The sequence below is a fragment of the Rattus rattus genome, chromosome 5 (genome assembly GCF_011064425.1).
Source record: "Rattus rattus isolate New Zealand chromosome 5, Rrattus_CSIRO_v1, whole genome shotgun sequence".
Lineage (NCBI taxonomy): Eukaryota > Metazoa > Chordata > Mammalia > Rodentia > Muridae > Rattus > Rattus rattus.
The window spans coordinates 4,754,707-4,780,649 of record NC_046158.1 but is presented as its reverse complement, the minus strand read 5'-3'; the positions used below and the strand labels follow the sequence as shown (position 1 = coordinate 4,780,649).

Genomic DNA, 25,943 nt, shown 5'->3' with positions numbered 1-25,943 from the left:
TGGAGAGATGGCTCAGTGGTTAAGAACCGACTGCTCTTCCTGAGGTTCTGAGTTCAAATCCCAGCAACCACATGGTGGCTCTCAACCATCTGTAATGGGATCTGATGCCCTCTTCTGGTGTGTCTGAAGACAGCTACAGTATACTCATATATAATAAATAAATAAAATATTTAAAAAATATATACATGCGTGTGCAGACAGATACCCGAGTACTTAAGAGAACTTGGCTCCTAACGCCCATACTGGGTGACTCACAACCGTTTGTAACTCCTGTTCCAGGAGATCTGATGTCCTCTTCTGGCCTCCAAGGGCACCAGACACACACACGGTGCACATACAAGTACGCAAGCGAAGCACTAACACACATAGAGTAAAAATAAATCAAGATTTCCCAATAGGACAGATGTCAGGCGTGGTGGTGCGCGCTGTAATTCCGGCACTCAGGAAGTTGTAGGATTCTGGACCATCCTAGGCTACACTGAGAACCTATTCCCCCCACCCCAACCCCAAAAGGTAGTAGACTAGACTGTTTCCAGATGTAGACAGCAGTTTATCAAACAGTCAGTGCAACACAGATCGGTGTTTGTGACATCTGTGGCAATGTCTCTCCACTTAGCTAGAAATCTAGGTATCAGCTCGAAGGATAGACCTTAAGTTATTTTTGCTCATTTCTTTTTGTGGTGGTTTGAATAAGAACGGTTCCTCATAAGCTTATATATTATGGATGCCTGGTAACCAGAGGTTGGCACTATTTGAAAGGACTAAAATGATTAGGGGGGTATGGCCTTTCTGTAAGAAATATGTCACTTTGGGGGTTCAAAAGCCCATGCCAAGCCCAGAGTCTCCGTCTCAGGCCTGTGGGTCAGGATATAGATTTCCGCTACTGCTCCAGAGCCTGCCTGTGTGCCACCATGCTCCCTGCTGTGACAGTAATTTACTAAACCCCCAAAGCTGTGAGCAGGCTCTCAATTAAGTGCTTTCTTTCATAATAGTTGCCTTGGTCATGGTGTCTCTCCATAGCAATAGAAGAGTCACTAGGATTTTTCTTGTCTTATTGCTTTTTCTAGGCCTTCGACTCAATATTAAATCAGCAGGATTAGTCTCTTCAATCTTCCTCTATTAAACTAACTTTCCTCTGTGAGACATGGTCTCGTTGCATGTTCCAAGTTGGGAACTTGCTGTGTAGCTGAGGCTGGCCCTCATGCTCACAATCCCCCTGCCTCAGCCATCCATGTACTGGCGTGACAGATACAAAGCACCAATGTCTGACCAAGTCAACCTTAAAAATATTTAAAGTAGGGCCTGGCTAGATGGCTCAGCCCTGGGTTCGTTTCCCAGCACCCATATGGTAGCTCAGGCTATCCATAAAGTCAGTTCCAGGGATTCAGTCGGCCTCAGGTGGCCCCAGGCACATTTGTACATAAATGCAAGTGTTGGCTGCTATGGGTCGGGCTTCTTTGCGAATGAGGAAATAGTGATTTTTAATTCTCTTAATTTTACTTCAACTTTAAAACCCTCAGTAGTGGGGCTAGTGAGACGGCCCAGCAGGTAGAAGCACTTGCTGCCAAGTCTGAGGACATGAGCGCCGTTCCTGAAATCCACATGTTGGAAGCAGAGAACCACACCCAGAATAAGTAATATAAAAACAATCAAATAAATGAAATGATTTAATTTTTATTAAAATGATAAAATCAAATCTCACCAATTTGGGGTCTCTCCTGAAGAGAGAAAAGACGCATCTCTCCCTTGACATAGGAGCTTCTGGATGGGAGCCGAGCAGTGCTGTGCCTCAGGGTGAGATCCACAGCCCGGTGCCAACAGAGCCATAGCTACACACAGAACCCAATCTCCCATCCCACCTTCCAATCCCTGTACAGCAGGACTCTGGCCCATTCTCTGTCCTCCCCAGTCCCAAGCATCCCGTGGTCCAGTGGACTGGTTGAGATCCTGTCATTTATTCACTGTGGACTCTGGGCTTAGCATCTAGGATTTGCTCAAATCACTATAGGAACTCGTTTAGCCCATCCCTCTGGGAGGCCAAGTTCCTGAGTTCTGCATTTCTTAGCTTAGGGTGTCCCCTTGTCTGTATTTCCAGGCAGAATCAAATCTGACTTCCTCCGGGACTGAGCTGTGGCTCAGCAGCTGACACTTCTTGTCCCTCTCTGCTACTTTGTACTTACTTCCCAGCCCTCATCCGGAGATTGGCAAGAATGTGACTATTTGGCTCCATCTGCTTCTTCATCAATTTTGCTGATGCTGGAGTGGGGACTACAGGAGGAGAAAGGAATGACTTAAGGCCATAGAACTGTGCAACAGCGCTGAGCTCAGCCAAACCCGAGCCTCCAAGCTCCAGGGTCCAAGATAACAAGATAACACCACCAGCTTGCCTGACTGCTCTGAGTAAGATGTTCCAAAAATAGCAATTGCCCGGCCAGTGAATCAGCTCAGAGGGGTCCCACTTGCCTGCCACTTGCAAGTCCCGGAATTCCATCCCAGAACTGCATGAAACACAGCAAAACGACAAAACCACCTTGGTTGTGGTGGCTCATGACGTGAAGGTTTGCATCCAGGAGGCAGAAGCGGGTGGGTCTCTGAGAGTTCGAGCCTACCCTGGTCTACAGAGCTAGTTCCAGGACAGCCAGGGCTACACAGAGAAGCCCTGTCTTGGACTCTTAGTGTAGATACTGTTAAACCTTACTAGGTGCCAGGTGTCATGCTTTTACTAACTTATTGTTTATTTGATTATCTTGCTATCTATTTATTTATAAAACTATTTAACCTTACGTGTGTGTGTGTGTGTGTGTGTGTGTGTGTGTGTGTGTGTGCATGCCTGAGTGCATGTACGTGCCCCATGGCAGTGAAAGGATGCCTTGGGTCCCTGGAACTAGAGCTATAGATTATTATGAACTGCCGAGTGGGTGTGGGGAATTGAACCCAAGTCTTCTGCACTTTCTGCTCTTAACTGCTGAGCCATCGATCGCTTTAGCTCCATGAACTTAGTTCTAGAACTGATCTCCACGTGTGTATGTCACGTGTGTGCATCTGTGTGTGTGTGGCATGTGTAGATCGGAGGAAAACCGTGGCGACTCTTTGCCTTCGACCTTATTTGAGGCAGGCAGGGTCTCTCTGCAGGAGTGTCCACTAGGCCAGCTGGCCCAAGAGCTTCTGATAGTTTCCTTCTCTGCTTTCCATTTTTAATTTTTAAAATCTTTTTAAAAGTAAGAGTTAGGTCATGTTTAAATACTCCCCGCCCCCACCTCTCTCTCATGCATTCGAGTGCTGGGGCCCGTAGAGTTGAATCCGCCTGCAACTGGAATTACAAGTAGTTGTAAGCTGCCCAGCATGGTTGCTGGGAATCCACTCTGGTCCTCTGTAAGGGCAGCAAGCACTCTAACCACGGGGCCATCTTTCTCTCCTTCTCTGCCTCTTCTCTTGCCATAGGAGCCCTGGGATACAGGTTCCATTGCCATAGGCCTTGACTTGGGTTTTGAATCATCGTGTTCACCCAGCAAGATTTCTGCTAACTGAGCCATCATCTCCCCGGCCCTTGTCTCCACTTCTTTACTCATCTCAATAATTTATTTGGCAATCAAGGAAACTAGGGCCTAAGATACTTGCTCAGGGTCCAAGCATGGTCTTGATTTGAACACAGGAGTCCACGTGGCCACAGCGTCCCCCAGACCCTACTGCGATGAATGTAGGCTCTGGACCTCACTTTGTGCAGCAAAAAACAGCTTGGACAGGGCCACGTCAGTGACTCTCCTGGCACTAAAAGGAGTTTTTAGCCTTTCCTGGTCTGTCCTACAGTGGAACGGAAGCTAGACCATCTCCCAGACTCTGTGTCCTTGGGATGAGACCCAGGGTGTCACAGGGGTGGGTCAGAGTCTCCATGGAGTCCTTCAGGGTGGGTCTCAGAAGGGTTTCCTGCTGTCCGCCCCTGAGAACATGACGACCTCCTGGTGGAGTTCTTTTTGGTGCTATGACTTCATGCCTCTCTGGCAGTAGCAAGGGGACAGAAGGAAGATTTGGGGTAAGACTTGGGGTATGGGTATTTGGAGCACTGAAGAGTCTCCATTCTTCTCAACTCTGTACTTTTCCTCTGGGCTTCCTTGAAAAAGTTACATAAAAGATAGACCTCGTTTGTCTTTCCCTCCGCTGTTACTCATCTGTCACCCTTGCCGAGCACCCCAGGAATCCGGAGACAAGCTCGCCCTTCCCAACTTGGTTTTCCTTAGGAGGACCGCTTCTGGGGACAGGCGCCTAAGTGTCACCCACCACGATATGAGAGAAAAGGCCCAGCGTCCATCCCAGAACCTTCCTTTCAGCATGGAGGGAACAGGGTGGTCCTCGAAAACGTCTGTTTCTTTCCAGCAGGGTGGGAACAATGAGGGAGAAGCTGGGAAGCGTTCAAGGCCGTTCTTGGCTCCGTAGCAAATTCGAGGCTAATCTTCAATATGTGAGACCCTGTCTAAGGAGGAGTGGACTGGAGGGGACAGAATCCGTCAACTTTTTTAAAGTGCCCTACTCCCGATATGCAACCTACAGAGGCGGATTCCCCACTCATCACCTACAGGGACTCTGGTTGGGGGATTTAAAGACCCTCCCCGCGGGATTTGGGCACCCCTAAACTGCATCTGGGAGTCCGAGGACCCCGTCGTGGCCCCGCCTCCTGCCGGACGGCGCAGGACGCGGGGAGGGGAGCCGGGGGCTAGGTCCGCCCCGACAAGGGGCGTGTGGCCTGGGCCGCTGGCTAGCGAGCGGCCCGCCCGTTGGGGAGGGCAGAAAGTTCGGGTCCCCGACCGACTGACTCGAGAGCCGGCGCGGCGAGCAGCGGGAGGCGGCGGCGGCCGGCAGAGGCGCGCCCGGGGCATGGACAGCGCGGCCGCCGCCTTCGCCTTGGACCCGCCAGCGCCCGGCCCGGGGCCCCCTCCCGCACCCGGTGACTGTGCCCAGGCGCGCAAGAACTTCTCGGTGAGCCACCTCCTGGACCTGGAAGAGGTGGCGGCTGCCGGGCGCAGGGCTGCGGGGCCGGTGCCGGGGCCCGAGGCGCGGGAGGGAGCGGCGCGCGAACCGTCCGGGGGCAGCAGCGGCAGCGAGGCGGCGCCGCAGGACGGTGAGTGCGCGGCGTGGGAACCGGGCAGGGGTGGCGGGACTCCGGCTGCGGGACTCGGAGTTGAGAAATCCCTTCCTTAAGGAACTCGGACTGTGGGGTTCACTGGCTGCGGGATCGCTGGCTCTGGAACTCTTGGTGGAGTATTCGGCTTGTGAGACTGTGACTGTGGGACCGGTGGATACTGGGAACCCCACCAACACACACACACACACACACACACACACACACACACACACACACACACACACACACACACACACACACACACAGATGCAAGATCCCAGCTACAGAGACCCTCTGGATCCAGGCTGTGGGATCCCTGGACTGTGGGGGTGGGACACAAGAGTTTGTAAAACTGTAGCTGTGGACCTCAGCTACAGGAACCCCCTAACTGCAGGATCCCAGCTATGGGCACTGGAAGACTGGCTCGTTCACAGCCGGAGCCACAATGCAAGAGACCACAGCCCGGGGTGAGCTGCTGCTGTTTCGAAAGCCCCTCCTTCGGAGGAGACTCTACTTGAATCAGATCCACTTATAGGATGTGTGACTTGGGAAAAGCTGGCTTCCCTTGCGCTCCATACCCACCTACCCTCAGAAGCTGATGCCGTCACTGGTGGGGGAAGCTGAGACTGTGGAGGGGCCAAGCCACTAAGCCGAACTTAGCTTAGGACCTTAGGTCTTCAGGGTTTGTGGAGGTGGAGGTGTCTGCACAACCACACCCTTCAGTCTGGGGTGGTGGGGCTCTCAGAGGACCTCAGCCAGGCCTGTTTCCCCTGCAGAGGTTAAAGGTCATCTGAAAGGGGCTTTAAACACAACCAATCCACCCAAATACATACCATCACCCCCACCCACCCCCACAGGCATACACACACAGACAGACACACATACACACACACTACATACACAGACACACAGACACAGACACACACACAGACACACATACACAGACACACACACAGAGAGACACTCACATACCACAGACACACACAGACACACATATACACACACACCACCACACACAGAAACACACACAGAGACACGCACAGACAGACACACATACACACACACACACATACACACACACACACACACACACAGACACACACACATAGACACACACACAGACACATACACACACAGACACACACACACACACACACACATACACACACACATACACACACACAGACACACAGACACAGACACACAGACACAGACACAGACACACACAGACACACAGACACACAGACACACATATACACATACCACACACACACACAGAGAAACACACACAGAGAGACACACATACACATACACATACACACACACCATACACACACACCACACACCGACATACACAAACACAGACACACACAGACACACACATCACACACAAACACACACAGGATTACAGAGTCCTCAGCTCAACTTTTCAAAGAGGGAGTTGATGGGAAATAAGGATGTAGGGGTGGATCTAGGGGAGAAAAAGTCCCAGTTTGGAGAGTTTTGGTGAAGAGTGGGAGGGCCAGAGTTGCCCAAGATCACCAAGGTGCCTGGGAGGGGTGTCTGGGGCAAACACTTCAGTCCCCTTGCTCTGAGACTATACTGCCCTGCTGGTTGTGCTGAGATACCTGACTGTCTATCTCCAAATAGTGTGTGGAGAGCTGACAGAACAGGGGTATTGCACCCATCTTCCCCCACCCTAAGGACTCCACTTTCTGTGGAGGGTCAGGGTTAGAGGGGTGTTCAAGCAATCTGGGAGCCTCTACTTTTAGACGAAAGGGGGTCCTGAGGCGCCAGAGATGACAGTGGCACTGTCTCGAAGCCAAGCTGTGAGCACATGTGTCCTGGGCCATCCACAGAGAACCTTCTGATAACCCCCATCTGCTGCCAGGCAGGCATTGTCCTCAGCCCCGTGGAGGCCCCTGCCTTCTGTGCTGGTGACCACTTCCCACCATTTGCAGGGGCCTGGCTGCTCTCTTCCCTCGGGTGTCGGGTGATGGATGATGACTGAGCTGACAGCCCTGGGAGTCAGCTTTTAGATCCTTGATGGAAAAGGAGAGGGAAGGGGGCCAGTTCCGGTCAGAGGTAGAGTGAGGTGCCATAGAGCTCCAAGTTCTCTGGTTTCACCTTGATGACTGAGGGTTGTGGGCAGGACAGAGGGAGGAATAAAATGAAGGTGATGGGAGAGAAGGAAGGGGTAGACCAAGGGAGCCAATGGAGAGATCGCTGGATTGATGGTGAGGGAGCAGACAGCACAAGTCTGACCTCTTTGTCATGTAGCTGGTCCCCAAATGGAACCCTCTCACCCCTCCCCCAGTAATCCTAGACAGCAAGTGTTAGTAGGGCAGTGAGTATCCAGATGGTGCCGTTGACAGCCACTAGGAAGCTGGGTGGGTACTGGTGCCCCCTGGAGCCCCAGGATCTGACTCCAGTCCCCGAAGGCCCACGAGAACTGCCAGGCCTTTCCTGGTGTGCAGCTACTTGTACCCCAGGGTGTTTGAGGACAGAGGGTTTGCTGGAAGTAGAGTCAAGCGGGAAATTCAAGGGCAGCTTGGAGAAATCCCTCACCCCCTTGCCCCGTGGCTTGGAAACTACATCCAGAGTTGCCCCTGGGCTAGGGTGGTTCAGTGGCACCACGCCAAGCTTCTCCCTAGACTGGAGTCTACAGGAGGAGGCTGAGGCAGCTTCCTGTTGATGCCTGTTGCCCCTTCTTACCGCCATGGATTGGTGGTTTCACAGTCCCGAGGAATTCCAAAGACAGGGGAGGAGGGACCTGTCTTTTCTACATCCTAGTGAGCCCAGAGCAAACTGCTGGAAAGAGGTACCCGCTGGGGGATGAGCTTAGAGGCTCAGTGTGTACAAAGCCCTGGTTCTGTCCCCAACATAGGAAGGTGGGAGGAAGGGAGGGAGGGTGGGAGGGAGGAAAGGAAGGAGGGAGGGAGGGAGGGAGGGAGGGAGGGAAGGAAGGAAGGAAGGAACGAAAAGAAAGAAAGACAGGCAGGCAGGCAGACAGACTATACTGTCAGCTCCCTAATCCTGAGCCCTCAGTACTTCCAGGGCACAGACGCTCTTGAAAACCAATCTTCCTGTGGCTTCTGCAGAGGTTTTCCCCCCTAATAGATTATTACCCCCTAATAGAAAAATACTGGTTCCTGAGGAGACAAATGAATAAGAACTTTTGTTTTCATCCTGCTAATTAAAACAACAACAACAACACCAAAAGTCCAAGGCCAATAGAACAACCATCACTACCACCAGCAACAAACTAAATTTCTTTTGTTTGTGAAAGCCACCCATAGATCCAGCCCATGTCTGCCAATGACTTTCCAAGGCTTGGCTCCCCCTCCCTGCCCCAAGAACTGACTTTTTAAGCTGTGGCTTTGCTAGTGACTCAGAACAAACCAGGGTCTCGGGTTCCTTCTGAATCAAATGCTGAGCTATGCCAAGCACGTTAGGAAAATAAACCCTTGTTCGCTGCCTTTGCAATGGCATACAACAAAAGAAACCACATTAATAACCTCGAGTTTCTTTAAACCATTCCCTCCTGTGGGCAGGGCGGAAACCAGGCCAGGGACATGCTGGGAAAATAAACATGGTCCCAGGAGCTAGGCAAAGAGGCCTGAGTCAGGACAGGCTGGGCCCTGCTCAGAGTTGGTACCTGTTTGGAGACCCACAGAATGCTGGCTTCCCATGGAGACTAAGTGGATCTCAAGAGGATCCCTGTGTAGATTTTGGGTGCTGGGACACCTGGTATCCCAGGGGAGCTAAGGCCCTTGTGAGCTGAGTGGCAGTTGGTGATTGTCGTGAGCCTAGGTTAGGTGGGAGGATCTGTCCTTTCCCTTTGCTAAACAGGACCGTAGGGCCACCTGGACATGCTGGGAAATCACCGGGTTTCAGAGTTTAGTATGCTTCAACCCATCTACCGTGTGGTCCTTCTGTATCTGGCTTATTTTGTTCAGAAAGCATCTATGCTCATCCATGTCTCATGCGTCCAAACGTTCCACTGGATGGACGCACCATATTTTGTCATTTCTTTCATGAGCAGACATGGGTTATGGGTAGTGCTTCTGTGAACGTGGGTACAGGTTCCAAGGCTTTGAATTCTCTGAGGTTTGTTTTTCTGTGTGGAATTATTAGGTCGTGTGGCGTCAGGGGGAAGACCCAAGGGCAGGTTGGAGAAATCACTCACTCCTTGCCTCTTGCTTTGGAAATGACATCCAGGTTTGTTCCCGGACTAGGGTGGTTCAGTGGCACCATGCCGAGCTACTCTCTAGATTAGAGTCTAAAGGAGGCTGAGGCAGCTTCCTGTTGGTCCCTTTGTTTGGTTGCCTCTTCCCACCTCCATGAATTGGTGGTTTCACAGTCCCAAGGATCCCAAGGTAAGGGAGGAGGGACCTGTCTTTTTCACATCCTGGTGAGCCCAGCCCACATTGCTCCTTTCACTGTGGGTTCTAGAGACCAATATGGACATCAAACTGATCTGAACATCGAACTAAGGTTGTCAGGTTTGCAAGTGAGCACTTTTACACGCTGAGCCACCTTCCCCGCCTGTCACCTGTAGAATGGGACCAAGGATCGTTCCTTATGGAGATGGGGCAAGCCCTAAACAGTTATGTGACACATAGTAGGTGCTCAATACAGAGTTTCTGGACAGCTCTGTGACATACTTAGGGGGCTTATGGTTCTCATAATTTGAAGGCCCAGAGAGGTGGAGCAACTGCCCAAGATCTCACAGCTGGGAACGCCAGGTTGGCTTTGGGACTCCAAGGCCAGGCCTCTCTCCAGCACAGTATCTGGGTGAGACAAGCTAAGAGTAGGAGCTCCCTGGATGCTGGGGAGATGTTAGAGGGTGATGTTAGGGAGGACTTTTCCTGAGGAAGAGATACTAGGGGACTGGGGATGTAACTTAGTGGGTAGAGTGCTTGCTTAGCATGCACAAAACCCAGAATTAATTGCCACCCCCTCCCCGTGCATAGTCTGGAGTGGGGTGCACACCTCTAATCCTAGGAAGGTGATGCAAGCAGATGGAGACTTTAAGGTTGTTTTCAGCTACGTCTTGAGTTCAAAGTCAGCCTGGGCTGCATGAGACCCTGTATCCAAAAGGAGGCAGACTGTTGTTGCTGCTCTGTTGGGAGTGGGGCAGGCAGGATTATGTGGAGATGGGACTGAAGGCAGTGTGAGGCATGCAGGGAGCGTGACTAGGAGGCACCTCAGCCGAGTGCCGTGTCTTCTCTCCAACCCCGTGACTGTGACCATGGGTCCTTTAACTGTAACCCACTTTGTAGAGAGGGAAACTGACAAGTCCCACATGGGATTTCAACGTAGGTATGTCTTGTCCCAAGGCCCAAATGCTCTGTCCCAAGTCATCGGTGGAGCCTTGGAAATATGGAAGTGGCCTGATCAGGGCCGCCTCATACCCTCTGACAGGTGTGGCGGCACTCAGGGAGGGACCATGAGGTGGTCAGGAAAGGGACAGAGAACAGAAGGAATCCAGCCTTGTGCCACAGGCCTGGAGGAGAGTGGGGGGCAGCCTTGGGGGGAGTTAGGGAGGAGAGCGTGAAGGTCCCCTGTCTCTGTCCTTCCCAAGACCTACCTCCAGCCACAGAAGGTATGTGACAGGGCCCCTCCCCCAGCTCCCACTTCCTATCCATCCAGTCGTCTGTCTGTCCACAACTCTAGTCCTTCAGTCTCCTGCCGACCTGCCCTGCTAACCCCTGTCAGGAGCTGGCATAGAGCAGATAGAGTATAGTTTGCCAACAATAGACAGGCTGCCTGTGGCTGTCCTCCCAAAGAGCCACCTTTCCATCTAGGAATGAGCCCTTCCTCACAGTAGAGAAGGTTTCCCAGTTAACAAAACCTCTCCGTTTTCCTCTCTGTCATGGTTTTGGGGTGAAAACGTTGTCATCTGCTAGCATTTGGGGACCACATGATGGGCTGGCTGTCCCGGATTCACAGTCAGAGAATGACACACAGATTCTTGTGCACCTGGTGTGTACACCTGGCGTGTGCATGCTTACACACCCACTGTGGGGCTCCAGCAAGTTTAAATAGTCCTACCAGACTTTGGGGGGCTGGCTCAGGCCCCCAGACAGTGGCAGAGCAGACATACTTGACTCTATGAGCCAAGGGTTAAGTGCTCTTAGGAGGTGTTGAACAGGAGAGAGGTTTCCTGTTCAGAACGAGCTTGGGGGGAGGGCACGTCTCCATATGGTCTTGTGATGGTCAGGGGCACAGACTGGTATCCTCAGCACACACTGAGCCATCAGGGAGGGGCAGGGCTTGTCAGGCTGAGAGGAGCTGAGCTATCTGCTGTCAAGTAAGAAGCCATAACCTCCATGACTTACGGGTCTACCAAGCACAGCAGAGAAACCTGGAGGCCAAGAACATGGCTTCTCTAGTCATCCTGGAGATCAGAACGTTGATGTCCTGCTGGCCCTAAGCTTAGGTCCCTTCCACATCTGTTCGTTCCCTGACCGACTCTCAGGGGGCGGAGGGCTGGTGATGACAGGACACCATCCGCATGGAGCCCTTTATGGGTAATGATATTTTTTATTGTGCCCCTAAAAATAAAGCATGCTCTGGAAGAGATTAGCTTGGGGCTTTAAGATGGATTCTGCTTGCCTGTGTGTGGGATGGGCAGCCAGGACATGTCGGTCTTTGCTGGTAGGGCTGTGGGAGGGTCTAAGAGAGGGGGACCTGAAAGAATGAGCAGTGGCGGGGCCTGAACTGAAGTCTAGGAGGCTGTCTTCAAAGCCTGGTGTAAGATAGCAGAGAACCATTAGGCAGGGACTGGGTGGCCTGGAAGCTTCCACAGAGGGACACTGTTCCCTCCAGCCCTAGAGCAGAATAAACTCCTCAGTAGCTCCAGATGTGGCAGGTGTGAGCGTCCCATCTCTGTGGCATTGCTGCCCAAGAAGATGCTGCAGGAGATGTTTCTATTCAGGGTCAGAGCATCTGAGTTCCCGCTTGCGCTAACCCACCTGAAGCCCACCCAGCCTCTGAGCCTCTGCACCCTGAGGGTGGACTCACATGGCTGGACCACCTGTCTCTGGACATGGTCAGTGAGATCCCAGGGCTCATCTGTGAAGCTGATAGAAATGTATTCCCAGACTCTGGGAAACCGGACTTCCTGATCCAGACCTGGGTACCTGGATATAAAAGTCCCCTCTCTGCAAGTTTTTGTGCTTGTTTAGTTTGATTTAGTTTTTAGAGCCGGGGGTCTTGTGTAGCTCAGGCTGGACTGGAACTCGTTATAAAACCAGGAATGACTTTGTCCTCACACACATCCTCCTGCTTCCACAGCTGAAGTGCTGGGATTACAGGACTGCTGGGCAATGAGCCGGGGGACTCTGTGCAAAGCTCTAGGCAAAGCACTCACCAACTGAGCGACAGCCTCAGCCCCCAGGAGGATTTTACACCCTGCTAATGATCTTGCAGAGCCAACTGCACCCACTGCTGCCCCCTTTTACTCACTGAGAAACAGCCCTCTAGGTTACAGAGCAGTTCCGTAAGGTGCCATGGAAACACAGAGTTAAAGGATCTGGAAGGTGTGACTGCTCCGGCAAGAAGGCCCCAAGGTCTAGACGGATAGCTACTTTCCTCTACCCACTGTGTTTAGCAATGCCCAAGCACCTGCCCTGGACCAGCCCAAGGCTGGTTGGGATGAAACAGAGTCCTGCCTGAATCCTCTGTGTCCTGATCCCACCCCTCCCCCTCCAGGTGTGGCGGCCAGGGTTCCCCTGGGGCTAGGAGCCTCATTATGGAGCTGGGTTCTCTCACCCTGGTTCCTATCATCCCGAGTCCCTCTTCTCTGCTACCCTTTCTTTTCCATCACACCTCCTGTGGCTCCCTTCAAGGGTGACTCCCCCTGGGCATGAGATCCACAGTCCCCAACGGGGTCGTCATTTCTTTCCAGATTCCGTTCATCAGTCCCACCTCCTTCCTGTCTCCCTGGCTTCCCCACCACCGACCCCCTCCTCCAGGACAGCCTCCCTTCTTGCCTTGGGTGAAGCCGTTTACATGCCAGGGATGGCGTTATTAAAAATGACATTTAACCAGGACTGGAATTACCGCGCGGATGGCTGCAAACCTCGGAATCAAAGCAGAGCCGCGGGGCGGGCGCGCCTGGCAGGGGCCTCGCAGCCTCCCCGCCGCCAGAGCTCTGAGAGAAGCCTTCCCACATAAAACCCCCACAGACCATCAAGGTCTTGAAAGCCAGCGCACCTCCTTTCATTAGACTAACAAATAACGAGTAACAGAAAACATCTGTTCACAGCAGCCCTAATGCTCTCAAGATGGGCTCCGGGTAGCTGGTCTAGCCAGTGGGCACCCAGTGTGCGCCCAGTGTCCAGGGTGCAGGTTAGGGCTGCTCCCACCCCAGGCTGGCCTGCAGGCCTCATCCTACACCCCTGAGGCTAAGAGCTGCTTTTTTCTGTGTCTTTCAGGCTTGGCCATTCACTCTCCCTTCTCACTGATAAGGATTTATAATCTGAGGGTCTGTATGCAAGGAGGTGGGGTTACTGGAGGGCGGGCACCATAAACCCAACATTTAGGAGTGATAAGACTAGCAGTCAGAAACCCAGTTTTGAGTCTTGGCCAGGTCCTGGGTCAGCGGTGTGATAAGACTGTATTCCTCAGAAGGTTTCTTGCTATTCCCTACACACACACACACACGCACACACACACACACACACACACACACACACACGCACACGCACACGCACACGCACACGCACACGCACACGCACACGCACACGCACACGGTGAGTTTAGTCTTCAGAGTTAGAGGGACCGTGGCTCTCCTGCCCTTATAGAAGCTAGATGCCCTGTTTAAACCCCTTTACTACAAATCCTGGTCTCCAGAAGCTGGTGAGATCCATTGCCACACACGTTATCAAAGGTGGGGGGGCAGAAGAAGAGTGAGTCTGAGCCCCACAGCTCAAATGTGGACTACGAAGGCCTGTTTCCTGCACCCAGGGGAGAGCTCAGAGCATCTCAGCGCTGACTTCATCCAGGCAACTCGTTTTACTTCCCTTCATGACCAAATCACGCAAAGGATGCCCTGCCTTCCCCGAGAGCCAATGGTGGGAGACTAACTTCTTCCTCTCCTCGACAGCATCAGCTCTGCCTCCTCACTTAAGGAAGTTAGGTGGCACCACCTTATTTGGTCATTATTCATTAGGTACACAGGCACCTTGCTGGGATATACCAGTGACCTGGCCAGACTTTGTCCCTGAGGGCTTGGAGCCCAGCAGGACAGCAGCATAGCCTTCTTGCTTCTCCTTAGCCTGCTGCACTCTACCCAAGGCTAGGTTTGTCCCGACAACCCATGGTGAGGTGGAGCAGTGTCCCGTGTCCCAGCTCAGAAAGCCAGAGTGACTTCTACATGGTTGCCTGGGGAATGTTGCTGGGACTGCTGCAGCCTTGTCACTGGGCATAGCTGCAGATGGCCAGTCCTCTTTCTGTAGGCTGCCGAGGTTGGATTTCTTTCTGCCTGCCCCTTCCCACCAAGAATCTGCTGTGAGAGACTCGCTAGGCCCCTGGCTGGGCCTGTCCCAGGCTGGGGTTGTGCGGTGCTGGAGGAGGGAAGCCGGGTAGCAGGTTTCTTAAAGACATCCTATTTCAATTGGTGGGCCAGCCTCTCCTGCTGAGCTGTTTCTCAGGGTACCACAACTCAGGGAGGGGAGTGTCAGGACTCTCAGTAGGGGAAATGACTGGAGACAAGAAGTAAAAACTGCTACTCTTGTTTCATCCGGAAGAAGAAAGAAAAGATCCAGATCTAATAGCAGCCGAAAGCAGGTTCAGTATTTAAAGAAAACTGTTGCTGGGGCTGCAGATTTGGATCTTGCAGGGGTAGGCGGTGGGGATCTTGAGGCCTCTAGTTTCTATTTCAAGGCATGGGAAGTGAGGGTGGGGTCCCTGTTAACCCTTCCCTTGCTCCTTGCTGGTCTGTTGAGGGTATCACACATGCCAAGCCCGGGCTGGGCTCTGGGGGTGGGGGGCTGCCTGGCTCCTCCCAGAGGGACAACTGAGGAGGGAGGAGGCAGAATCTCAGAAGGGACCTAAAGCTGGAGTGAGGTAGCTAGGGGTTGGGGTACTGGGGGCACTGGGGCAGGAGAGAGAGAGAGAGAGAGAGAGAGAGAGAGAGAGAGAGAGAGAGAGAGAGAGAGAGAGAGAGAGAGAGAGAGAGAGAGAGGGCAGACAGAGGCTTCCAGTAGGAAAGGCCTGTCTGTACCACAAGCAGGAGTGAGAGGCAGGAGATGGCCCAAGAGTGTTCTCTTCAAGATTACCATTATTGCTGGGCAGGGCGGTGCACACCTCCAATCCCAACCCTCGAGAGGCAGAGGCAGGCAAGTCTCCGAGTTTCGAAGCCAGCCTGGTCTACTGAGCAAGTTTCAGGACTGCCAGAGCCACTACACAGAGAAACCCTATCTCAAGAACAACAAAGACTGGATTAGCCATGATTAGAGCCATGCCTGGTGGCCCAGGCCTGTAGTGAAAGCTACTCAGGAGGCTGAGGCAAGAAGGTTTTGAGTTCAAGGTCTGTGTGGGCCATTTTATGAGAGCTTGTGTCAAAAGAAAAAATGCAGAAAAAGGGTTGGGGATATAGCTCCTGGTAGAGCCCTTCCTAACACGAGGGAGGCTGAGGCCCCAAGTTCTACCTTCAGCCCTAAGAGACAGAAGAGATCTCCCATTTTTGTGTGTGTGCACAGGGGCTAATTCCCCACATTTGTGGGTATCTGGAGTGTGAGACAAACAGCTCCCCATCCATGGAGGTGGGGTTCTCACAATCACGGAAAGTCTGTGAGAATTGCTGCTGTCTCAGTTGCCCTGAGCCTTCTGGGCTACTCAGTCTCCAGAGGAGCTGCTCACCGACCCTGCCCAGCCCTGGCTTCTGCTCTAAGATCGGAGCATGGCTGTCCCCACATTAGGAACGTTCCAGAGGAGCTCAGGAGACCTGTCGGCGGGAGCAGGGGTGAGTCTGCAGGCGTGCAGAAACACACCAGCTTACAGTTTGGTTCCTTCTCTCTGATACTCTGAGGAGGGGCAGACACAGTGTAGTCTGGTGGGGGTGGGGTTGAGCAAGGAAAGGTTTCCACGCCCCATGATCTGCCTGCTGGTACCTAACTTCCCAGACCAGTGCTTCCCAACCCACGGGACAGTCCTCGGATCCCTGCCCAACGTGCCCTGTGGCCCAGATCCCCTCAGAAGGGACAGCACCATTGTGTTGAGACCCCTTGCTTGTCTGTGTGGCCATGCTGGTTGCTCCCGTGCAGATGGAGGCATGTTGCTTTCCTCTCTGTGGCATCCACATAACCGTAGATAATTTCATGACAAATCCCATCCCTAAAATACAGCGCAACTATTTTTATAATGTGGTGTTTGGGGTTAGAAATTCAAATTGGAGATTGATTGCTATTTCCAGATCTGTGGATAAGATGGCTTTGGATCGATGTATGTCCCTGGAGCTGCATGAGGTCCCCATCACACGTAGAACATGCATGCCCCATACTTGGAACATGCATGCCCCACACTTAGAACATGCATGCCCCACACTTAGAACATGCATGCCCCACACTTAGAACATGCATGCCCCTACTTGGCCAGGCCTTGGCTGCTGGCAAATTGGTTGGATGTGGTATTTGCATTCATTCTGGCATTGATCAAAACTCTTACTGTCTTCTCTGCCCAGGGTCCAAAGGCCTAAGTGGTGACCAGAGCGGACTCTCCTCTCCAGTGACATAGTAGCTCTAGAGTCTGGGGAGCAAGTGACAGGAGGAAGGAAATACATAGAATGGGAGCATCAAAGAAGGAAGGCTAAGGGCTGGGCGAGCCTCCTCTGCCCAGTGCTTTTGGCTCCCTTGTCTGCCTTCTTCCCAGCAGCCTCCAAATCAGAGCCGGATGTACGTCAGGCCCTGAGGGCAGGATGGATGGTCGAGGCGGGAACTCTTCCAGGGAAGGAGGCACGCCAGGCCAGCCCTGTTCCCAAGACAGTGGATATGGAAAAGAAGGGTCTCCCTTTGTCACGTTGGGGTTATCTCAGAGTCTCCCCACAAGGCTTCTGGGCTCTGAGAGCTCAGTGATAGCTGTCAGGTTTGGGAGCCACCCTGGGGACTGGAAGTGTTCCTCCCTCCACAGACCCAATATCTAAAGATGGATGTGATATGGAGTTAGGTAACCAGATCTTCCTGAGGGCTTGTTGCCATGGCGATTTCTATATGAGTCTAAGCCCCCAGAGGAGGTCCAGGAACCAGGCTGGTGTCACTTGGTTCCTTGGGGCAAGAGGCTTCCCTCTGTGGAACTTAGTGGCTTCACTGGGTAGGCAAGGCACTGGCAACAGCTACCAGAGAGGAGGGTTGTGAGGCAGGAAGTAACCATACCTGCCATTATTATTACTATTACTACTACTACTACTACTACTACTACTACTACTACTACTACTACTATCGTTATTAATTTCATTACTATTATTGGCAGCTCCCACATTGGAAGGAGAGAACTATTTGAGCATTGCAGACATTCCCCTGGCAGCTGCTAGTCCCAAAGGACCCTCATCTCCCCAGCCTAGGCCTGAGGGAGTGTCCCAGTCCAAACTAACTCCATATTAAGGCAGGAAAAAACCCTGTCCCTCCACCCCCAGCCCCCCTGGCGCAGGACAGGGAGAGTAAGGCCTGGTTAGCTGGTGTTTTGCTGGCAGGTTGGGTGTCAAGATGGTGGTGTACAGTGCAGCTGTGACACCACCTCCCAGGAGAGCTCTGCCAGTTCCAAGGGCCGGTTCCAGAGCCTCCAGCCCTGCCTTCAACCTTTGGTGCAGCAGACTGACTGGAAGCCTGGGCAGAGAGCGTGGGCAGGGGTCCACCCTAGGGCTCCTGCTTCAGGTGCAGACCTCAGGCTACTAGCTTTCCGGTCCCCCTAACAGCCCCTGTGACTGCCAGTCTTCTCTGGATGAAATCCGGGTCAGCAGGGAGTCTCGTTGGCACCCTTCTTTGTGACAGTAGTTAATAGTCTCTGTGTCAGGGGCCCCTGCTACCCACTAACACACTGTGCAGGCCTCCCTTTCTCCTTGGGAGGCTGTTTCGGCCTTGCTTCTCCAGCTTCTCCTGAGTGCAGCCAGGCGTCCAATTGGCTTCTTCAAGGCTGCATAGCTATCCCCAGGCAGAGTGGAGACTCAGCTAGCATCCCCCCAGCTGAGGCTGACTGGAGCTCAGGACAGGCTGTGAAGATCAGTGTCCCCTGCATGTACCAGAGGGACTCACCAACTGTAGCACGTGGCAGGGACAGGACTGAGAGCCTGAGAGAAAGCATTCTCAATGTGGGTGCATCCGGCATGGTTCTCGAGGTACAGAAGGTGTCCCAGTGGTGAGGGAATACTGTCCTCACTCTGCCAGGGTGGGGACAAGAGCCTAGGTATGATGGAGCTCGGGTGGTGTCATCTACAGGTGATAGAAATCTGTCTCAAGGGCTGAGTTTGTTTATCTGTTGCCCGGTGCTTTCAGAGCATGCAGAGGCCCTGGGCTCCACCCCAGCACCGCGTAAGCCAAATGTGTTGGTGCACAACTGTAAAGCCAGTACTTGGGAGGTGGGGGCAGGAGAATGACAAGCTCAGGGACACACGCGGGCGTGTGTGACCCATCTCTGTAGGAAAAGGCAGAGCCAGAGACGGGAAAAGCCCACGTCAGAAGTGTGGATCCAGCTGTGCCTAACACCCCACCCACATTTCCTAGTGACTTGCTCTGGTTTAGCCTAAGCTAGCCTGCTCAGATCTCCTCTTTCTCTTTCTGGCTGCAAACTTGCTATCCAGCCGATGCATGGCTCCAGATCAAGGAGAGGAGGAGGAGGAAGATAGCCAGGTCCATGCTAGGAGGCTCATGGCTCGATTTGGGGCTGTGCTAGGTCAACCTTAGGTCAACTGTAGCAGCCGGGCACTCTGTGGGAACCTACAACTGTAGGGCCTACTGGGCAGAGGTCCTGCTCATCTAGAGTCTCAGAACCCCAGTGGCACCCAGCAGTCCCTACTCTATTTGGTTCCAGTCCCTTCCTCTCTGGGAAGATCCCAACATTGATTGTCGAAGAAGGGAGTCTGGGGGTTTCTTACGGAAAGAGGAGCTGGAATTATTAGAGGGTTCAGTTTAGGGGTCAGGCCCCTGAGAGGGCACATGGTGCAAATAAGCTTGATTGGGGACAGGCCCCGGACATCCCTCACATCCACACACACAGCAGCAGAGGGTTTGCTGGAAGGGGCTGAGATTTACCAGGGTTGCACATAGTCTAACCCCCACAGCTCCCCTCCTAGGTGGGTGAGGGGCGCTGGCAGCCCTGTGCAGGGCATTAGATGGCGGGGATTTGACACAGTGGAGATTTCCCTAGGCTTTGGCTCAAGTTCCCCTTTATGACATCAACTTGGGACCTGTCATGGTGGGATACTTGGGGCTCCAGCAATTGAGCAATTCCTTCTAACTTAGTGTCCTTGCTTCTGGGAGATTTGTGTTTTCTTTTCTTTTTTGAATTTAATTTTATTTTTTTACTATTCACTTCACATCCCACTCACTCCCCCACCCACCCCCGTCACCACTATCCTTCCCCCATTCCCCCTCCTCTTTCCCTCTGGATATCCCCCGACCCTAGCACTTCAGATCTCTGTGAGGCTAGGTGCTTCCTCTCCCACTGAGGCCAGACGAGGCAGCCCAGCTAGAAGAACATATCCCACGGACAGGCAACAGCTTTTGGGATAGCCTGTGCTCCAGTTGTTCAGGACCCACATGAAGATTAGTTACAATCTGCTACTTATGAGCCGGGAGGCCTAGTCCAGCCCGTGCACGCTCTTCAGTTGATGGTTCAGACCCTGAGAGCCCCCGGGGTCCAGGTTAGTTGGTCTTCCTGTGGAGTTCCTATCCCCTTCCGGGCCTGCAATCCTTCCTCCTGTTCTTGTATAAGAGTCCCCAGGCTCCATGCACTGCTTGACTGTGGGTGTCTGCATCTGTCTGACCCAGCTGCTGGGTGGAGCCTCTCAGAGGACGACTTGCTGGTGTGGGCAAGCATAGAGTATCACTAATAGTGTCAGGGATTGGTGATTGCCCATGGGATGGGTCTCAAGTTGGGTGGATTTTTGGTTGGTCACTCCCTCAACCTCTGCTCCATCCCCTGGGCCTGCGTTTCTTGCAGGCCGGGTACATTTGGGGTTGAAAGTTTTATGAATGGAATTTTGTTTGAAAAAGAAATTCTCTTTTCCCCTGCTGTACTGGTGCTGGGGTTAGACCCCAGGGCCTCATGCATGCTGGGTAAGTGTTCTACCACTGAGCTTCACTGCCATACAGAGACCTCTTTTCCTCCCCCTTTTAGATGGATCCCCTCCCCCCTTTCCACTTGGAGACAGAGTCTGGGATTACTATTCTGTACCACCACGTCTGCTAAGCAGATTTTTTGTTTTTCTAAAGTAGATTTCCCACAGTCCTCCTGCCTCCTCCCACACCTTCCCTACCTCAATGGACCCTGTCAGGTGACCTCCACAGGGCACACCACCACCAGGTGTCCGCAGTCAGGCGGGACCATCCTGGTGTGGGGCTTTGGTGGGTTGGACAGATGTGTGATGGATGTCTACCACTGTGATGCCACTGTCCTGAAATCCTCTGTGCTTAGGCTCCTCCCACTCCCTTCTCTTTCTCCGGAACCTCCGACCTGTTATAATGCACAGTTTTACATTACGTCACTGGGAAAATTGGATGGGGACGAGATGGCTCCCTTCTCTTCCCGGCATGCGTGTAAGGCTTCGTCTCCATGTCATTGACATCCTCCTCCTCCTTCTCTTCATAAGATTTATTGATTTTATTTATGTGCATGTGCGTTTGTTTGCCTTGCCTGTGTGCATGAGCTCTTGGAAGCCAGGGCTGTTGGACCCGATGAAGCAGGAATTACAGGCCTTGGGAGTCGGTTGCCTCCATGGCTGATGGGAACTGAACTCAGGTCCTCTGCAAGAGCAGTGAGAGCTCTTCACGGCTGAGCCGTCTCTCCAGCCTGAGTCATCTTCTTTTTTGAGACAGGTCTTGCTGTGCAACCCTGGCCGACCTCAAACTTGTGGTGACCCCCACCCCCGCCTCCAGCTCCTGCATGCTCTGATTACAAGCATTCATCACCATGACCGGCTTTTGAATTTTTAAAATATTATTATTGTGTGTGTGTGTGCCTCCAGCAAGAGTATGAAGGCCAGAAGACACGTCTGTGGAGTTGCTTCTTGCCCCCTTCCACCTTTGAGGCTAGCCTAAGCTAGCCTAGAATGCACTCACTGTCTAGCCCAGGATGACCATTGGCCTCTGATCCTTTCTTTGCCTTAGCGCAGGGGTTGTGGGTGCACCCCACAACGCTGGGAGAAACAGCACCTCCTTTTCAGTGTGAGTGACAGCCCTGCGTCACGGGTTGTCCAAAGACTTATTGAAGGACGTCTCAGTGGCCCCTCTCTCGTGACACTGTGAATATGAGTGCTGTGGGCGTGCAGGCATTGGTACTCACAGACACTTCAACTGGGAGTCCATCTTGCCTAGGGTGATGGCTGAATTTGGCAGCATAGAGTTCAGAGAGAACCTTGCAGGCTGGGAGTTCGGCTGCTGCCCCACCCCCTCCACACTATTGTAGTTCTCTTACAGTCTGCCTGATAAATTTGTCTTTTGTAGACTGAAGGAAGGGGGGGGGCAAGGATAGGCAAACATGGAAATGCAGGCTGTGATTTCAGCACTTGGAAGTCTGAGGCAGGAGGATTCTTGGGAGTTGGGGGCTGGCCTGTCTGCATAGTGAGTATCAAGGCAACTGGGCAAAGCCCTGTCTCAAAATAGACAAAAAGAGGAGAGGGAAGGGGAGGAGAGGAGGGGAGACAAAGGCCTGGATGTAGCAGGCTCTGTTGGTATCAGGAAGGGAGTCCTGGGCTCATCCCAGCAACCATGGGCTGGGTGAGGTGGGGCTTACCTGTAAGTAACCTCAGCACTCAAGTGGGAAAGACAGGAGGACTAGAAGTTCAAGGTCATCTTCAGCTACATGGGGGAGTTTGAGGCTAGCCTGGGTTACTTGAGACCCCCTTCTCCAAAAAAAAGAAGTGAGGGGGCATGGAGGAAGAAGGAAGGAAGGAAGAACCAAGGCGTACTGGGCCAGGCTCTTTTCTAAAGCGGGGACACCGTTTCACCTCCCAGCAGCAGTGACTAGGCTGCCACCACCCTCTGCTTGCCTGCACTTGGTGATGTCAAGTTCTGCGTTTGGTCCTTTGTGGCTGGTGTATCCCGGCCTCCTGGTTTTCTGTGCTTTGCTTAAGCATCCAAGAGTCCTTCCTTCCTTCCTTCCTTCCTTCCTTCCTTCCTTCCTTCCTTCCTTCCTTCCTTCCTGCTTACAGCGCGTCTTACATCTTCCTTCATGAGGTGTCTGCAGGCCTCCCCCATCCCCCTTGTTTCTCAATCAAATTGTTTAAAAATTGTCTATGTTGGCCTTAGGACATAATCCTAGCACTGGGTGGGGCAGGTGTGTGTGTGTGTGTGTGTGTGTGTGTGTGTGTGTGTGTGTGTGTGTGAGAGAGAGAGAGAGAGAGAGAGAGAGAGAGAGAGAGAGAGAGAGAGAGAGAGAGACTCTGTCTTGGAAAACAAAGCAAAAAAATGTTTATTACATATGTGAATGTGGACACACGCATGCCTCAGCAGACAGTGGAGGTCAGAGAACTGTCAGTAGTCCATCCCCTCCTTCAACTGGGGAGGGTTTGTCTTGTCTTCTCAGCACCCAGGCTGGCTGGTCCATGAGGGTCCCAATGACTCTGCCCTCCATCTGGGTTACAGACATGCGCTAGTGCCTGTGGGGTTTTGTTTTGTTTTTGTTTTTTTTTAATGTGAATTCTAGGGATGGAACTGATGTGGTCACACTTGTGCAGCAAACAGTCTTACCTGTAAAATCATCTCCCTGAGCCCAATTATCGTTTAATTTAAAAAAAAATTTAAATTTAAAAATTATTGCTATTATTGTCTGTGGGGGGTGGGGTGGGGGTGATGGGAGCATATCCAGGCTAGCTCAGAGAGATCTAAGGTAGGGCCACAGCACCCACAGTGAAACTTTTGGGGTGACCCTGCATCCCACGGAGATGCTCAACACTCCAGCAGGAGGTCAGGCCCAACTCAGGCCAGAACTCACGAGGACCCAAAGTTTCTCTGTGAGTCTCAAGGGGTGGTCTCAGCCCTTCAGTTGAGAAAGGACGCTAGCCATAGGCACACCCTTCACATCTAAGAGGCATGGCGTGGAAGCCTGGCAAAGCCACTGGGTTCAGTTCAGTGGTCAGAATCCGCCACAGGCCCTCTACAGTGCAGAAGGTTAAATGTTCGCCGCACAAGCTTGACCACTTGAGTTCAGTCCCCAGAAACCACATAAAGTGACCTTTCTGGAGAGCCAGGAGGAGGAGGTGACAGATAAGTTGATAAATGGTCCTGGCTGTAAATTCCCCGATGGCCAGCTGCCCCAGCCTGTCACACACACACATACACACACACACACACACACACACACACACTCACACACACTCACACACTCACACACACTCACACAGTCACACACACACACACACACACACACACACACACTCACACACACACACACACACACACACACACACTCACACACACACACACAGTCACACACACACAGTCACACACACTCACACACACACTCACATACATACACACACACACACATTCTCACACACACACACACACACACACACACACACACACACACACACACAAAAACCCCACCTTCCACACCCCTCCCAGCCCCACATAGCTCATCACCTGCAGGAGAAAGTAAAAAAGGTCTCTGTGCATACTGGTCTCAAGACAGGGGACTAAGCCACCATTGGTGAGTAGCTTACCTGCTCAGAAGTCTGCAAATTGGTTTTACCCTACAATCCAGACTTTCTCATCCCTGGGTGAACGAGCACTCCAAGTGGATTTGGGGTGAATGAATGGGACCGGGTTCTTCTGTTCTGCCAGTATGCAGCTCAGAAAAAGGTGAGTGCTGGCTTTGATGTGGCCCTACGTCCTCATAAAGCCCCTCTGCAGAAAGATTGCAGGACCCAGAGCCAAGAAACCGTCTGCAAACACATATGTGCAGCTGTGTGGAGCCAGAGGCGCCAGGACTGCCACTCAGTAGCCCACAAGCTCACTGCAATCTATCACCAGATACTGGAGTGCGAGGGACTGCCCCTAAAGACTACAGTCTCCTCTACAGACCAACAAGGCTCTTTCTTGGACGGCCAGAAAGGCCTTTGTAGGGCTGGGCAGCTCTCAGGAACACCAATGACCCTGGTTGTGCTCTGGGGCCCTGCTGGAGAATGGATGGCGTTTGGTCACCCATGATCCTGGAGCATCCCACGAAATCTGACATCATCTAGGCACAGAGGCTAAGAGTCCCCGAGTAGGGGCTTCATGGCTGCTCCTTTAGGGTGACTGGGTGTTTCACAGCCGAGGATGGAGTCTATTCCAGTGCCTTCTCTCCTGTGCCTTTTCTCCATATGGTCTCTCTCCCAGCCTCAGTTTCCCTTCCCGGGCCGTGGTGGGGGGTGGGGATGGTGACGGTAGTACCCAAGATGCGACAGGGCGTGGCGCGCCAGGCTGTTAACGGTGTCTGGGCCGCGGGGCTGCGGCGAGGCCGGCGCCAGGGCCGCGCCTGGAACCAGATGTGGCGGCGCCGCCCTGGCCGCCCCGGCGGCTCGCACGCTCGGCCTGGCGCGCACATGGCAGGCGTCTGGGGGCGCGGTCCCCCGGGTACTGCGACCCCAGGCCAGAGTGGCGATGACTGGACCCAGGACCTGCTGAGGGAAAGGGCGACCCAAATGCCAGGCTACAACCGGTCCTGCTACTCGCGGGCTGGGGACCCTCCCGCCCCCAGAGTTTGTTTGCTTAAGTCCTACATAAGCTGTTTCAAAGTTGAGTCATCTTAGGGGCTGCCAGTTGAGAAGGGGAGGAGAGGAAGGGGTGCGGCTTTGAAACCCCGATTCTGCCATGAGCTTGTCTGTCATCCACCAGACCAGAACAAGGGGTCTCATTGAAGCCTGGCCCAGCGACACATCTGTGGCCCTAATCCGACTCTAATGTCCCCATACCACCGTTGGGATGGTGGTCTCTGGGCTCCCAGGGCTCCCAAGTGTGACCTGCTGGGATACTATGTCCTAGGTTGGTAAAGAAGAGAAGAAAACTTAATGTGGGTAAGACTCATCTCCGGGGAGGCCAGGCCAGTCCAGTTTGGCTACGGTGGTTTGCATCCCTTTCCAGTGAGTGGTCAGGAAAGAGTGGTCCAGTCCTGAGCAGACTTCAGGCTTCCTGGTTCTGATGTGAGAGGGGAAGGAGAAGTGCCAGCCTCAACCTAATAAGCCACTTACTTTTTGATGCTGGTGCGTGGGGACACCCCAGGCATTTGCAGGGACCAAGCATCCAGGGCTGGGGACAGTCTGAATTCCAGGAACTCCAGCAACCCCTATAACCTCTTCCAAAACCTTAGAGGGCTTATAGGCCTGCTTCCCAGATACACTGGGGCCAAAGAGCTGAGATGGTGGAAGCAGAGAAGGAACAATGGTTAGAGATGGAATCCAGTTTGTGTCCGGAGGGAACTTCAGGAAATCAGTTAAGCTGGTGGACTCAATCTGTGTATGTGCATGTGTATGTATGTGCAAGTATGTTTGCGAGAATGCACATGTATGCATGTGTGTATGTGTACATCATGTGTGTCTGTGTGCACATGTATGCACGTGTGTCTATGTGTATATGTGCGCATGTATGTGTATATATGTATGTGTATGTAAGCATCACATACATGC

General features: G+C 52.8%; 1 protein-coding gene across 2 annotated transcripts in view; it reads left to right on the top strand.

The window, feature by feature from the left end:
* Nucleotides 1-4,721: 4,721 nt before the first annotated feature.
* The window catches only part of Prrx2 (paired related homeobox 2), a 35,815-nt gene continuing 14,593 nt past the window's right edge, over nt 4,722-25,943 (top strand). The window contains exon 1 of one of the 2 annotated variants that reach the window (XM_032901848.1): nt 4,722-5,126. In XM_032901848.1, the coding sequence (XP_032757739.1) occupies nt 4,870-5,126 (257 nt within the window). In that variant the 5' untranslated portion in view covers nt 4,722-4,869. The remainder of the gene's footprint in view (nt 5,127-25,943) is intronic. The other variant, XM_032901847.1, reaches the window with a different exon arrangement.